Genomic DNA, 17,109 nt, shown 5'->3' with positions numbered 1-17,109 from the left:
CTACATCACTAGAAAACACATATTCCCTTTTTTTTTTGCAAGAACTAGCAGGGTGATATGTTCTTAAATTAATTAATTCTTCACCCTGTATAATAAGATTGATTAATTAATGATTAATTCCATACACCAAGTACAACCAAATACGGAGTACTTATTACCGTTAAAAAAGTAATTTGTAAACGTGTAAGTGTGTATCACGTTACAACCGAACCCATTGACCGAGTTCAGACCAATTTAATGATACAAATAGGAAATTACTTTAAAAAATGAATCGACCTACCAAATTTATTGATTGCATATTTCCAAAATAGAAACAACATCATTATCCCATCCACCTAATTGCTGACCTATATCCATTTCTAAGGATGCATCATTAAATTTGATATAAAATTTGATTAATTTTTTTAATCATAATGTGGAGTTTAATTTGGACAAATGGTTTATTTCGTACCACTAGCTTATTTTATTTCGCATTTAGTATTTATTCTAACAAGTGTCATATCCTAAACCACTTAACCCCACATTCAACTCTGATAATTTCATCTACCTCAAAAAACATGACTACTGAAACAGACGAACCACTAACACCAGCCGGCCGGTTATTCGTACAACCTGCGACTCAACAAATCATCAACTGTGTCCTAGGACTCGACCGCCCAGTCAGCATCGATGCCGCACATTCAGTCATATCTAATTCTCTCCTCATCAAACACCCTAGGTTCACTAGCATATTAATCAAAGACAAAAATGGTGTTGAACGTTGGAAAAAAATCGAACTAGACATTACTCGTCATGTTATGTACATCCCCGATAGCATTGCTGATGCTACCGGGGATGTAAACGATCACGAAACTGCGGTCAACAATTATTTAGCTGACCTAACAGTTTCTTGTCCTTTAAGTAATGATAAACCGTTATGGGAAGTACATATTTTAGCAGCACATAAATGTGTTGTGCTGCGTTTGCATCACGCGCTTGGTGATGGTGTGTCTCTTTTGTCGTTGATGTTGACCATGTGCCGGAAAGTTGACGATGGTGACAAAGTGCCGGAGATTGAGTCGGTACGAGGTTCTAGAAGTAACGGTGGTGGCGAGGGTGTTGTTTTGAGGTTATGGATGGTGCTGAAAATGTTGTGGTTTACGATGGTTTATATGTTTGAGTTTGGTTTGAGGATTTTGTGGGTCCGGGATAAGGAGACGGCGGTTAGAGGCGGAGCTGGGGTGGAGATGTGGCCGAGGAAACTTGCGACAGCTAAGTTTAGCCTGGATGATATGAAAACGGTTAAGAGTGCTGTTGTTAACACGGTTAGTTTTTTACTTATGTTATCTTCCAGTTAATTCTGTTTTTTTTTTCAATACAGAAAGTTTCATTGAAAAAAAAATTAGGAGATACTAGAAATTTCAGTTAATTTGGTTAGTTTTTAACGTATTACAGTTATAAGTATTATTATTATTATGAACGAGTGTTTCAGGTACGTGCCAAAAGATAGTTGTTTATCAGCCCTTGCACGTTACTTTAGAAGACTATTTAAGAAATTGTTACTATGTATTTGAACTAGTAACATAGGCCCGCGCTATGCGCTGGGGTTTTTCGGGTTGCATATTCATATTTAATGTAGCGTTATGTATTTACAGAATTAAAAACGCGTTGATGTGGGTCTGTTTGGATGCAGATGGTTAGTACCTAATGTACCTAAAGGCCTATGCTTTTTTAACGCCAGTAAAACCAAGTATAAAAGGGGGAGGAAACATCGATATGATGTATTTAGTTTGAGTTGTTTATTATATGTGTATATATATGTATGAAAGATATCTCGAAATGTTTAGCATTTTTTTAAAAAAACGTCCGTTTCGCGTATAGTTAGTTGCGTTGTGTTCGTAAAATTATTTTGAGGTCGCGGAGAGCGGAAAGATACGGTCCGGTAAAAATTTGGGTGGATTTTGTTTAAATTATTTTAATGAAATAAAGATTTTACGTGTTATACTCCTGAAAAATTGCATATTAGACCATAATTTAGGGGGCTGTTTTGTAACTTTATGTTGGTTGTCGTTTGGTAACTTGAAAATGGTAAATACGACCAAAATTCCCACTACAGTTAGTAGATAGGATTAATAAAGATTTTACGTGTTATACTCCTGAAAAATTGCATATTAGACCATAATTTAGGGGGCTGTTTTGTAACTTTATGTTGGTTGTCGTTTGGTAACTTGAAAATGGTAAATACGACCAAAATTCCCACTACAGTTAGTAGATAGGATTAAAATTAATGATTAATAGTTAAAGTATTTTAATAAAATAAAGATTTTAAGTGTTATACCCCTGAGAAATTGCATATTGAACCGTAATTTAGGAGCTGTTTTGTAGCTTTATGGTGGTTGTCGTTTGATAAGTTGAAAACGGTAAAAACGACCGAAATTTCAACTACAAGTAGTAGGTAGGATTCAATGTATTTTAATAAAATAAAGATTTTACGTGTTATACCCCTGAGAAATTGCATATTGAACCGTAATTTAGGGGGTTGTTTTGTAGCTTTATGGTGGTTGTCGTTTGATAAATTGAAAACGGTAAAAACGACCGAAATTTCAACTACAATTAGTAGGTAGGATTCTGAATTAATTAATTAATAATTAATAATAATATTTTAGATGGTCATGAGCAAATTATTGAACTAGTGAATAATGATGTTAAATGGTCAAAATTGCAGTGTCTCTAAAAGTTAATATTCAAATTAGATTGGCATAAGGGTTGACCAATAAAAATTAACTTGATTTTAAAGGGAAAAGATTTTTTGTTAGATCCTTTATTAATCTATTTTTCTACTTTTTACTAATTAAAACAGCCATAATTATGCTACTCGAGTATAAACTTTCAGGTTAGTTAAATTAAATGCAGGACCGTCTCAAACAATCTTTTGACCTTAGACGAAAACAAAAATGGGTTCAAATACACGTTATATTTTTTACTACGCATAAGAAAATAATACTCCAATATATCTATTTATTTACTTACATTGTATTTAACTATCAAAAACAATGTATTTTAACTTTGATTGCCAATTTTTTATTTGATTTAATTAAATATATTGAGAAAAATATTTACATATTCAAAATTTTGGGTCTTTCTAAATTATGGGCCCTAAGCGGTTGCCTATTTTACCTATGCTCGAAGACACCTCTGATTAAATGAGGTGATATATTCATATAAATTTTATAAAAAAATATTCACAAAATGATGTGAGCCAATAAAAACATTAACGAATTTAGTTGATTAATAGACCTCGTGGACTTAAAAATGTGGGAGTCAAAATTAAAGCTCCAAGATTTATTTATCCTGTTTAATGTTTAACTCGGAATTTTAACATTAACGAATTATCCTGTTTAGAGACATTACTCTCTTGTCCTGAAGCAACGTACATGTAACGTACTAGCGGATCTAATGAATGGGCCTACATTTTATAAACTATTTGGGTTTAAATAACGAGGATATAATACAACCTTATATGGTTGTACCACCGTATAACAAATTTGAAAATGAATATTCAAAAGAAAAAATAAATAAATAAAAAAAGCGTCATCATGTAACAAAAGTAACTATAAATATAACTATGCATTTTCAAAAATAAACTCCAAATCTTCGTTGGTGAAAGGTGACCAATTAGTCTTTTTAGATCATTTCTATGATTAGGAGTGGTTTAAATGAATGCTACTATATATTTCTTTACAATCTCAAGTTACAAGTATTATTGGTAAATACTTATATAATTTTTTTTTTTAAATAAGATAGTGTTAATTGTTTATAAATAAAATTAGAATTTTTGAAGATATAGATTTCATTGATTGTGCGTGCTAATCTGTTTGGTTTTCAGTTTATTTAGTTTTGTAAAATTTTTGAAAGCAAAATTGAAAACTGAACTGAAAACAAAATTTCAATTCCAAACAGAAATCGAAAACCGAATTTGAATTCGGTATGGCTTCGGTTGAAACTAAAAAAATAATTAATTAACCAATATAATACTTCTCCCGTTCCAATATAACTCTCACATCTTTACTTTTGAAAGTCTTTATTTTAAATATTATTGTTTGCGTTGTATAATAGTTGATGAAATTTATGAAAATTGAGTAATTTTCAAATATGTTTTTATTTGTATAATGTCATCTAGTATTATATACCATACAAAAAAAAAAATATTTTAAATCAAGTTGAAAATAAATAATAGTTAACATATGATAGTTATTCTGGAACAGATAGAGTAATAAATAATAAATAATTAATTTTGAATTCTAACTTTTAATTTTGAAATGTATATGTAGCACAAGTAATAAATAATAAATAATTAATAATTAATTTTGAATTCAACTTTTAATTTTGAAATGTATATGTAGTGCTACAGAGTATATTATCAATTGACGTCGTTTAGAGCATAAATTGAATTCCAGACAGGATTTAAAATTTCATGAAAATTTGATTCTACCATTTTCATGGTGTCTCAATTTTATTTTACTATTTTTTTAAAAAAATTTCTACTTATTGGCCGGAGGTCTAATCGGAAGTAATCTCTTTATCCGTCGAATAGAGAGAGAGGTGACTTTCTCTACCTTTGAGAGTGTTTCACTCTAGATGGAGAAATGACTTTTTTTTATTCTCGGATAGGGGAAGAATTGTCTAAATCTCACCTCTCCCGTGCACCACTCATGTTCATGTGGTATTAAGTTTTGTTGTTGTTGTTGTTGTTGTTGTTGTTGTTGTTGTTGTATATTATCAATTGAATTCGGTTGAGGTATAAGATAATTCAAAAATTAAAACCAAAAATCAAACTGAAAATCAGATTCAAACCGAAACCAAATCAAAAATTTAATTTAAATTTACTTTGAGGTTGTCCTCTTGTATTTTTTCCCCTTTACCTCGAACAATGGTCTGTTGGTCCTTGTCTTCCTATTCAATGTGAACCAACCTACCAAGTTGCAGTCATAAAAGACTTGCACAAATTTGCTCAATGCCATAGATCATGCCATAGCAAACTACAAGCACCTTTTGGGATAAGCACTTAATTTTGATGTAGCAGATTGTTGCAGTAGCTCATCAACGAAAGATTTATCATTATCAATTAAAATTTGTTAGTCATTATTTTCTTGCATTACTATATATGCCTATTAGGTTGTGTAAAGCATTAGTATTTTTTTTCTTTTCTTCTCTGAGTGTACAAATTGCCAAAAAATAATACTCTATAAAATTGGCTCTTATTTGTTTCTATCTTCTTTCAGCTGGTTTGACTACTATTATATTAATATAAGCCAGATGAATAGACCATACAATGACTATCTAACATTCAACGTGACTAGTAATTTAAACATTATACAGTTACATACTTACATACTTACATGTATGCTTGTATAGGATTGTATCATTTTATTATCACCAAAAAACTAGAAGTATAAAATGTATATGCTGTCTAACTGTCTTATACATGTATGATTTATTCTATTAAAAAGTTATACCAATTTCCTTATAACTAGCTGTCTATTACAATCTATTACATTCACTATGATAACACAAAAAAATAATCGACACGTACAAAAATTGTCAATGCAGTCGACGTATTCTTTCGATTTATTCAATTTTCCTGTACATTAACCATTATCACATGATTTAATGTGCTAAAATGCAGACGATCAATGACGTTCTTTTTGGCGTGATTTCATTCGGGCTATCAAGATATCTGGAAACACATTCAACAAAACGTAAATGATCTCTAATGTTCTATTCGCGTCCTTCTATGACAAATTTTACAACTACGTTTTTACATAACAAAGTTTACTGTCTCTTGTAGCTCTTAAAGAAGGTCTTCGGATCACTGGTGCAGCCATTGTTAATCTTCGACCGTCATCAGGCCTCCAGGTTACGGTCCACTATTTTTATCCTCAATTCACTTTTTAACTGAGTTCTAAAATAAAATTACTGTTTGATCAGGAAATAACAGAATTAATGAAGAAAAATTCAGGATCAAGGTGGGGAAACAAATTTGGTATGATGCTGTTACCAATTTACTACAGTAAAAATGGCTCTGATCCTCTGCAGTATTTGAAGAGATCCAAAATGATGATTGATAAAAAGAAGCTTTCTTTAGAGGCTTTTTTATCGTATAAAATCGGATACTTTACTTTGAAATGTTTTGGAGCAAAGGTTAGTTTTGATTCATGTCAGTTACTCAAGTTGATGATTCGTATACGTGTTTTGTTTACGGGCTGCTAACGGGTTTCGGTTTTCAGTTTGCAAGCTTGCTTAATTACAGGATAATTTGCAACACTAGTTTCACTATATCGAATGTGATAGGCCCGAAAGAAGCGTTCATGATTGGTGGTGCCCGGGTTACTTACCTCAGAACAACATCTTCAAGCTTACCACATGTAAGATTTTATAACCTCGTACCCGACTCTAAGGGTAGCAATTCTGACCCGTTTGTAAGAATAGTCCCATTTGGGTTGTTTTTTCTTGTGTCTCAAAAGGGGGAATGGGTCAAATGGTCAAAATTTGCCCAAATTCTCTTTTTAAAGGGTAGAAAAATCTAAATTGTGTTGTTTTAATAATTAGGTTTTTTGTAATAACATTGTTACTGTTATTGTAATTGTAATCATGATTAAATATGGGTGGTGTCCTTACACCACTATTTTTAGCCATACACCATTTGACGTGCATTAACGTGTTATAGTACAATACTTTAAAACATATTTAGTGGTTTATGGCTAAAATACGTTGGTGTAAGAATCATCACCCTTTAATTATAGGAGGTTTTGAGAAATTGAAAGAAAAGTGTTTACAACCCAACCTAATAAGCAGGTTTGGGTCGGGGTTTACGACCCACGACCACGAATTTGTCAACCCGGAACCACCCAAAGCGAGGTTTTGGGTAGACTCGATAACCCGAATTAATGTTAAAAGTAGTTAAACATTTAAATGTTTTATTTTAATTTAATACGGAGTAAACCATAGTATGTAATGATCTTTTAAACTTATATTTGGATGAACATACTTGGCAATATGATCATTTCAGAATTTCATAAACATTTTCATGTTCATTAATGATAAGTCATATTTAAAGTTTGACTGATGTCACCCACTTGACCCGAAAACTTGTTGACTTGATTAGATAAACGGTTACCTTGGTCAGCTTAGGGTTAACAGATTTGGGGTTTGTTGAAATCCTCAACCCGATTAGAAAATCATGTCCAGTTTGGGTCAACTAGTTCTGACCCGCCAATCTGATAACCTGAGCGGGTCAACTTGATCCAACCCAAATTGCCAGCCCACAGTTGACAGAACCACATAAGTTAATTAGTGATTAACTGTGCCACATATATGCAGGCAATTACAATGCACATGGTGAGTTATGCAGGAAAGGCTGACATGCAAATTCTCGTCGCTAAAGACCTCATTCCTCACCCAGAAAAACTAGCAAAATGTTTCGAAGATGCGTTACTCGAAATGAAAGAATCAGCCCTCAAGTTACAACGGGAAACGGCGTAGCAGTATTGAGATAACTCATCAACCTTGAGGGTTGAGGTTTTGAGTTCGAGTCATGTGATAGATTATTTATTATTGGGTGTGTGTTCCCCGTTCTAAAAAAAATGCCCACAAAATTCTGGGTAAAAGATGAATCTTTAATATCATTAGGTAGAAAATTCAGAATTTAGCAAGATTTGTTTCTGTTAATTCGCATGTTTGAATCTCATTTATCATTAATCCAACTAGTTTTAGATAATTATCACACAATATACATTACAAAATTAACTTCATAGCCCATATTTGTTTCTTATTAAATCTTGTATGCACTAAATTTACGCAGTTTTTTCCTGTTCCTGTTCTTTCTACGTCTAAGCAGAAGCTTCTTTAACAAACCTGTACCTTTATCGTATAAAATTACAATTGGCAAAGACCGATGTAAAACATGTTTTACCCTGTACGAGGTGTTGCAAGTGTTGTAACATGATCTGGATGGTTCTTTTATTTCTTCAGCATTTATAATTTCTTTTATTGTAGGGGAATTTAGAAGATTTCCTATGTATAAGCCATCTTCGGCTGCCATCTGATCACGTAAAGATGAACGTTGTTTCAGCTTCTTGTTATCCGTCAACTCTTCTGTAATCTCCAATTCCTGCAATATTAAGCATATGTTAATAGTTGTTTTCGATACTAATCCTGATATATGGAGAGCAAATGGCAATATAGGCGAGTAGGATAATAGGTTCGGCTAAATAGGTAATTCTTGAAATGCGTCAAGTAATGTTAGTTTGACAAATAACGCCTTTTGTTCGAATATAATACAAACGAAGGATTAAATAACTCAATGATAGTTCTATTCCTTTTACTGGAACAATGTTATATGCTGAAAATATGCAATGGGTAACTTTTGACCCGTTTCCTCTTTAAGGATTTAAAACGTATTTTTAATTTGACATGTTTGACCTATGTGACCCATTACAGATACAAAGTAACCAGAATCGCCCAATCTTCAAGTAAATGGAACAAAATTGCCACCTTTAGCCAATACGGGTCGAGTTGTTCAACTTACAGTATGAAGACACTTTTCTTCTTGCACGTGATCTTCGGCTACCGAATCTTTACACGAAACGCTACATAACATATTCCAACAATCAGACATATCTTTTATTACTTCAAACACTAAAAAAAGAGAAATGCAAGCAAACTTTTTTTTTTTTTTTTTTTTTTTTTTTTTTTTTTTTTTTTTTTGCTGTTAAAAAAAAGAAGCAAACCTGTTTAGTTGGAGTTGTAACTCGAGACATGTTGCTTCTAGTTCTTCATGATCATTATTAATTCGATCCTCCAACTCCATTTCAAGAAAACATACTTTTTGAAGAGCTTCTTTTATTTGAGCTTTGGCTGCACAGAGTTGATTATCAAGATCATAATTGATTAATTTCAAATTCTCTAAATAATCCTCGGTTGTTCCTTTTGTATCTTTCATGCTTTCGAGTTTCGTTTTTAGCGACACAATTTGCTTTTCCGATTCCAAAATCTTTGCCTCCATATCAACATTATCAGAAACTATTGCTCGTTTCTTTACACCCAAATTACCATTATCATCTTCATTAATTCGAGCAAGTTCTGCATTTAAACGACGGATTTCATTCTCTCGCCTTAATACTCGTTCTTTGAGAATCTTGTTTTCTTCTTCAACCTCACATAACTGCTTTATCGTTAAACTCATTTGTCTATCCACTACTTTAGTATAGTTGTCCGGCTTCATTTTGTATTGCCCTGGGACCCGCTTTTTCACTAATAACCGCAGCTTCTGTCGCTCAGCTTCTATCTGTTGCCTGTTTGCCATGTCAGCATACCGGCTTCTCTTCTTTAGCTCTTTTTCGAGAAAACAATACTCATATTTCAAAACACTGTTTTCTCTTTCAGAGCAATCAAGTCTTGTAACGTGCTCAGTAAAATTTTCTTTTGCTTCAGACATTTGATTACTTACTTTTTTTATTATTTCCTCTTTTGTAAACAAGGATTTAGTAAGACGAGCATTCTCAACCGTTAGATTCGCAAGTTTCTTTCTTGCTTCTGAGTATTTCGACTCTAATTTTTTATATGCTTTCTCCACGCTTACTCTTCGATCTTGCTCTACTCTTAAACAACTCGATTGTTGCCTGCAATTCTTTAATGCAGAATTTAAGTGAACCAGTCGCTCGTTTGCAGCTGTTTTCTTATGCACAGCGTCTTCTAGTTCTTGCTTATGCATAGCCAGTAAAGCTTCAGCCCTTTCCTTCGCTAAATTGCCAATAATATCATGTTTTCTTGATTTCGTTGGTAACTTAAGAATACTAAGGTGTAAAAAGCAAGAATACTAGTAGATACATCACCAACTACATGAAGTTCAATAAAAGGTAATCGAATGAGGTTTTCCCAATTCAGGCTACCAGGGAGGGGAGTATTTTTACGTACGCGGCCTAACTGGTTATCCGGTGACTGTTTCCGACCGTTTCCCTGGTCACCTAACCAGCATGCCATCTTGTGAGGATATTATGACCTCAACCACTAGGGTATCTTGGAATGGTTTACAGTTTACAAAAAGTTGAATACATCAATTTTAATTCAATGATAACAAGTCAAACATGTGGGGAAAAAATGAAATTATCTAATTAGTATAGTTGTCGTATAATCATATTAATACTATAACTTTTTATAAAAAAAATGACAGCTTTAAGGGTTGTCGTTACGCCGTCAGCGTCAGATATGCATCAATACTGGCACTCATACTTGGCACTCATACCAAAATAAATTCATTAAATACCCATTTTGACCTAAACACTAAAATATTCATCGTCCAACCGGCTCATTTTGCCACCTCTACAGTTGAATCACATAATTAGTACAGTAAGAAACACTATGTTTACCTGTGTTAGCTTCTTGTGCTGCTTTTGTGTGTTCATCCAATAGTCTATCTTTCAAATTACATTCACACAGAAGAAAAGCAACTTGTTCATGAAGGTTTTTTACGGTTTCCATTAAAGCTACCTCTTTTTCATAAGTAAGCATCTGTGTATGTAATCCATGTACAAATAATAACCATTACACACATCATGAACATAAGTTATCCATGCTATATTTGTCCAATTGGAACCAAGTATAACAATTTCTAATACCTGTTCTTCATGTAGTTTTGCATAAGTTTCGGCTTCAGCGTTCACTGCAATCGATTTCTGCGAAGATTTTTCTCCTCGAACACTTGTATTTTGCTCCATCTTTTACTCTGCCTCAGCAGTCAGCACACACATACAATATACTCAAGTATACAAGAATATTGACCATGAAGTAGTAATTATATCAAGAATCAGTTGAATTTATAAGTAATAAAAGTTACACCTAAATGTGTAAAATAAGTGGTTGAGACTTATTTATGATAGTTCCATTTTATAATTATGAGACAATGAAAGATTGGTTAGAAACAGTGGTTCAACCTTAAATTCATTATGATCACTACATTTTTTAAAACTACACAGAGATTTTGATAATGTATATATCATTCACATGAAACATCACATCGCATTACTTGAGTAATAAATGGGGTGGATTTTGTGCGTTTTTTATAATAGTTCAATGGTTGACGTAAAACAATTGTCGTTAGGACTTTATTGATGATGTGGCAAGATAGTAATAACGAAGGCTAGGGGTTTTAATTTAGTCATACATATACAAAACTCAAACCATGAAAGCCTTTTATCCCATAAAAAAACGTCTCACAGTTTGATATTCACAACGCTAGGGAGTTGAGAAAATGCTTACAACGCCCCATAACGAAGGGAGACATATATGTAAAAAGTAGAAAGATAAACCTGTAATAAAATAAGGAATCCAACTGAAATTACAAAAAGTCATGATGAATGTTGTCGCTACAAAAAAGTCATATTTCCTCACGATTGAGAATAGTGCTAAAATATGAGAGTGTGGAAGGAAAGTGGGGATGATGTGAGAACGAAAATAGGAGTGTACAAATGGAATTAAACATAGGGAATTGAAAGATGGAAAATTGAACGGTGGTGAGGAAACAAAGAAAGATAGAATTTGGTAAACAAACATGTCAGTCAGTAAATTAATAATGATTCTTGGTGCAAGATACAGACAAACACAACCGACTGAGATATATATAGAGAGCATCAAATGACTTGGTGTCCTGTGCTCAATAATTTTAGTTTTATTTCGATATTTTTAATTTAGTACTGTACATCGATGTTTAATAAACAATTACAAATGATTAGTTTTCATTAGATCATGTAATTAGTGTTTTCTAATCAAAAGTTACTTCTTTGGTACTATCACTCATTAGTGACCACCCACTATGATAATTTTATAAACAATATACTCCAATTAATCACTTGATACTCATTCAAGGATGCGTGTTTCAAAGAGATTTAATGTCAAAACTATATGAATATGAATCAATCAGTAATCAAATTTAAACAAAACCCAATTGCATTAAAATCTATTTGTACATATGATCCTCACAAAATATTCACTCAACAAATGTTCACTCAGTTTTCAGCACAATTCAATATATGATATATTTTCTGGACATGGGCTGAGAAGAATGGGCTTCACATGTATCTTGGACTAGTCCACAAGCAGTTGAACCCACCAGTTTCACTCTATCACTTCTTGTCACAAACAATCCCTCCAGAATGTATTTAAGCTCCAATGCACCTCCAACTTATCTAGAATCTACACAGGATCAGCTCAGCTTACTAAATCAACATCAGCTTACCTACAAACAAACTTACACAATAAATAACAAGAACGTTCACATGATTCATGCTAGATTACATTAATTTTACCAGTTCATATCATAAAAAACTATAGTTGAAGATAAATGTCAAAAATCGTACTTAAACACACATAAATATAACCCGTCTACAAATGTTTGAAGTCGAGAACAAACTTTTACTTGCTTTAATCCGTTGACCAGCTCTATCGATACTATCCGTAGTGATATATACTACAAAAATTAATACTTCCATTTCAATCTAACATGTAGACAATTAACAACGAATTAAATTGAAATCAACTCGATCAGTTTTGGTTTTAGAGTCATAATGCTATTAGTTGGGTTCATGAACACAATAATTTTCAATTGCCTTATCAGCTGTTTCAAATGGTAATGAGAGCCTCTAATTCCTTCATTGTTGCAAATTGATACAGTAAAATAATCGTTACTGCCAAACCTCCTTTATTTATATCATGGATGATTTTCATATGGGCTGATACTTAGAAGCCGTATGCACTTTAAATACACCTGTTTCAAGAAAGATGAATTGCAGTTTCGATGATACAAAGAGAAAATGCTATGTAAAATAGCAACCATATCGGTTAAAGCCATCCATGAATAAAGGCTTTGCACTTGCAGCTTGCTAAGTACATTTACTTAGAGGGGAGAAATGGACGGCTTGGCTAACATGTTAAACATGGTACATTTACTTGTAGGATTTTCAGTTTCCTCCATCTTCTACCCTAATCATGTAATTGGATGGTGATGAATATAGGTGATTACCTGTCATGAATGGATGTTCATTACCGAATGATAATGGATTGTTGCCAAAAAAAAGTTCAAAGTTGTAGTTGAGTACTTGAGTGGGTTTATTTATTTAGTTTAACGGCGGTTCGGAGTCGCTGATTGACGAGGGCTCGAATGCGATATTGAAACCCACTCACTCAGAGGTGGAACTTGAACCCGACCACAGATCAGACGGGTGCAAAAACTTATTAAGTTTTTCAGTGATAGCTGAGGCAAACACTAATAAAAACATTATTTTTTAGTAAAAAAAAAAATTGTCCTAACAATGTTCAGCCCCTGCACTCCCTCGATCATTTCCTTGGTCAAACTATTATAGTCTTACCGCCCGTCGGGAGAAACCCCACGACGAATCCATACGTGCATCGCGTGTGGTAAAACCCCCTCCGGTTACGTTCGAACACAAGACGTCCGCAATCTCTAAGGCCCATGAAATGGGCGAGTAACAACAAGGAAAATTTTGCAGCGAGTGGGAGTCGAACACCCGACCTCCCGTATGAAAAGTCATATCACCACCACCACTACGTCAACTCCTTTTTGTTTTAAGTGGGTTTGTTGAACCGTTGAATTGAAACCTGATAGGGGATTATTTCAAACTTGCAGAATTTATATATTCATTCAAGCATTTAACCGAACATTGTAAGTGCATAACAATGAAAATTCAAACATTTCATCAAAAACTTGAAGTGCAAAACAATACTCATCGTTCAATCATTACATATGTGTTCATCAAACAGAGCTCATTCAAAATTCAAATTACAAAAACCATTTAAAGTCAGTAATTGGATTCCGTCAAAAATCATAATCGTAGGGTAAAAATCAATTGATAATCTAAGTACAAAACTGTGTAATCAATGTATCCTGACAATTATTGATGAACATTACGATAATAATAAAAAAAAAAATAATAAACCATGATCGTACCTGAATACAGCGAATTCAAAGCATTTTGAAACGGGAACGATAATTCTGGTGCATTGATCAAAAAATAAATCTGATAATAAAAAGACAGATAAAAAATTCTATATTGAAAGACGATATGGTGACAATTAGATTGCAAACATAAAAAATTCTATTAGTGTCCCAAATATGCATAACAAAGCAAAAGGTATTAGATTGCAAACATATCCATTTGAAGATAACATCTGATACTTGGATTGGTTGCCTAATATTGTTTCCCAAATAATATCAATTTGATAATGTAGCAGCAGAATGAGGTTTAGAATTAACAGGCCATTGTTGACACGTGAACCACCCATCGAGTTGCGAGCACTCTTTATTTTCAACCATCCCTATATATCAAATTATCATAAACCCCATAAATAAAAGAAAATATATGTAAGCAAAATGGATACAAATGCAATAAAAACAACTTGCATTCAAGTCACAAGCGGTATAATTAGTACATAAACTCACAATACCTTCAAAGAGTAACAAACCTTGAATGATTAATTCAATCACATTATATAAATACATAAACATGTACCTACCAAATAAGTACCAAGTTCAAATGACTATTGCTACAACATACAAACCAAATAACTACTAATCCAAATCCAAGTCTAAATAGAAAAGCATGACATTTTAAATATATGTTTTGTCAACTCATATTGAATTTTAACCTTTATTTTCAAACTCTGGGACAAATTATTAATCTTAAATAACACTAAAATGTCAATCCCTTAATACATAAAATCAGAAATAAAATCAGTAATTACCTTCAAACAACAACAAACAATAAACAGTAATAAAATTAGTAATTGCCTTCAAACAATAATAAATAATAAGAAAATTAGTAATTGGCTTCAAACAACTAAAAATAGTAATAAAATAGTAAGAAATCGCTGATTTTTCAAAAAATTATGAAACATGATTATATGTTGTCTATGAATTTTGTATGATCGACCAACAACCCAGATTTTTTGATTAATTCATGTCAATGTATTAAAAGAATGAAAACCTAAAGCGAATTTCAACGCGGAATTGCCGTAATACTTAGGCAGAACCAACTTGAAGATGCACCTAAAAATAATAGAATCAAACAACTGAACTATTAATAATCAATTTCAACTAATGAGTAATACTAAGTGATAAGCAAGTAACAATTGAACCCTTGGTAATCAAACAATTAAAACATTGATAAACGATTGGAACTAACAGTAGCATATTATGTTTCTATAGACTGGAAATTGCGTTTCTGATTTTAAAGAGTATAGATCGTTCGTCACGGAGTTGTAGAAGAAATCATCTTTGGAGGAATTGAATTGACGATCGGTAGAACCCTAATTTTGAACGAATGAAAGAGGAGATGAACCTAAGATTTGGTTCGTATACACTATTAGCCGAATGATGGATGGATACCATACGATGAATGATAACTGCTCCGTGAAATATTGAGGAGAATGAAACCGTCGATGCTGTTAGCCCTAATTCAGGGGATTATTGTCGCTAATATGATTGAGGGACACGTGTTTTTTATGTAATTTTCAGCATGTATAGTTTCTATTAAAATCCTATAATTGTTATAATTCAGTAGGCTTATAACTACCTTTAATGGTTATAAGAACAAAGAGAGAAAAAGAGAGAAGAAGGAGAGAAGAAATATTGATATTGATATTTCAAGAGAAATGGTGCACCTTAAATGGCTACCATACATGTCTATTTATAGCATAAAATATTACTATGCAAGAAATATAATAATAATAAAATTAACATCCAATCTAGATATTTTATAACACTCCCCCTTGGATGACAATTTTATTAGAGAATAACTAGTACTGCCTCGTTAAAAACCTTGCTAAAGAAAACCCATTGGGATAAAACTTTAGCTAAAGAAAAAAGAGTGCAGCATAGAGTTGACTCCCCCTCAAGTAGGCAACGTCTGAGTTGTTACATCTTCTGAACATGCCTCATGTCAATATTATGAACGTGTGTTCTGAAAATAGCAGTTGGCAGTGCTTTGGTATAAAGATCAGCAGAGTTGTTGATTGAACGTATCTCATTTTAATCTGGTTGTCTTTTACGAGATCTTGAGTATATGAGAAGAATCTGAGGTTTTCATCTGAAACTGTATCATCTAAATCTTTTATGTACAAGTTTAGCCCCTGTAATTTGTCTACAGTCTCCTTCATGGTTTGCTCAAACCCTTGTTTCAATTCCTATTCCCTTGTAGTCTTTTCTGAGCCTTACCAACATACCATTCTTTTCCATCAAACTTATGACCGTTAAGACCGTCTATGGCTTTGGCGCCTCGTCAGTATTTATATTTTGTTCAGTCACTTTTGATACTCTTCTTTCATTTGTATTATGCAAGCTGCATTATCTTCATATATAGTTGTTGGTGAAGATAGTTGTTAGTCTTTTATAGCGTTCTAGTCCACAAGAATCAATAATGATTTGTGTCATTGATCTCAACCAAACACATTTTCGAGTAGTTTCATATAATGCAATCACTTCGTCATGATTTGATGATGTTGCAACAAGTGTTTGTTTTAAGAACACCATGATTTTGTGGTACCTCCATTTAGGAATACATATCGAGTTTGAGATTTATCTTTATGAGGATTTGATGAATGACCTGCATATACATAATCAACCAAATCTTGTTTTGAAACGTTAGAATAAAATAATTTTAAATCAGCAGTTTCTCAAGGGTATCAAAATATGTGTTTGTCCCATTCCAATGTCTTTTTGTAAAGGCTGAGTTGAACCTTATCAACAAAATAACTGCAAAAGAAATGTCAGGTCTTGTATAATTTGTAAGATACATAAGAACCTCAATTGCACTAAAATATAGAACTTCCGATCTGTTAAAATTTTCATGATCTTCGCAGGGATGAAATAGATCAGTGTCAATATTGAGTGATCCAACAACAATGAGTTTGTCTTTAAAAAAAATGTTTTAAAATCTTTTCGGTATAAGTTGTTTGATGTACAAGTAAACCATTAGGCATATGCTCAATTTGCAATCCAAGGTAATACTTGGTTTTTTCAAGATCTTTCATTTCAAAATAATTCTTTAGAAGTTGAATGAT

General features: G+C 32.7%; 2 protein-coding genes across 3 annotated transcripts; one reads left to right on the top strand and one right to left on the bottom strand.

Moving 5' to 3' along the window:
* The first annotated feature begins 522 nt into the window (after nucleotides 1–522).
* Nucleotides 523–7,525, top strand: LOC139845373 (wax ester synthase/diacylglycerol acyltransferase 11-like). Its single transcript, XM_071835634.1, has 6 exons — nucleotides 523–1,304; nucleotides 5,666–5,738; nucleotides 5,828–5,895; nucleotides 5,968–6,180; nucleotides 6,267–6,404; nucleotides 7,360–7,525. Exons 1-6 carry the CDS (start codon nucleotides 558–560, stop codon nucleotides 7,519–7,521), a joined length of 1,401 nt encoding a protein of 466 aa, XP_071691735.1. The 5' UTR covers nucleotides 523–557; the 3' UTR covers nucleotides 7,522–7,525.
* Nucleotides 7,526–7,706: 181 nt separating this feature from the next.
* Nucleotides 7,707–11,422, bottom strand: LOC139845372 (uncharacterized). Of its 2 annotated transcripts, XM_071835633.1 has the most exons (6): nucleotides 11,346–11,422; nucleotides 10,656–10,762; nucleotides 10,407–10,548; nucleotides 8,769–9,780; nucleotides 8,567–8,627; nucleotides 7,707–8,149 (listed from the first exon to the last, which is right to left on the bottom strand). In XM_071835633.1, exons 2-6 carry the CDS (start codon nucleotides 10,752–10,754, stop codon nucleotides 7,811–7,813), a joined length of 1,653 nt encoding a protein of 550 aa, XP_071691734.1. In that variant the 5' UTR covers nucleotides 10,755–10,762; nucleotides 11,346–11,422; the 3' UTR covers nucleotides 7,707–7,810. The 2 variants fall into 2 exon arrangements, with proteins under 2 accessions (XP_071691734.1, XP_071691733.1); XM_071835632.1 differs by lacking the exon at nucleotides 11,346–11,422 and having other exon boundaries at nucleotides 10,656–10,930.
* Nucleotides 11,423–17,109: the final 5,687 nt, after the last annotated feature.

This window comes from Rutidosis leptorrhynchoides, chromosome 4, assembly GCF_046630445.1.
Source record: "Rutidosis leptorrhynchoides isolate AG116_Rl617_1_P2 chromosome 4, CSIRO_AGI_Rlap_v1, whole genome shotgun sequence".
Taxonomy (NCBI): Eukaryota; Viridiplantae; Streptophyta; class Magnoliopsida; order Asterales; family Asteraceae; genus Rutidosis; species Rutidosis leptorrhynchoides.
Note: the sequence above shows the minus strand (reverse complement) of the source record. Positions and strands in the feature narration are given on the sequence as shown.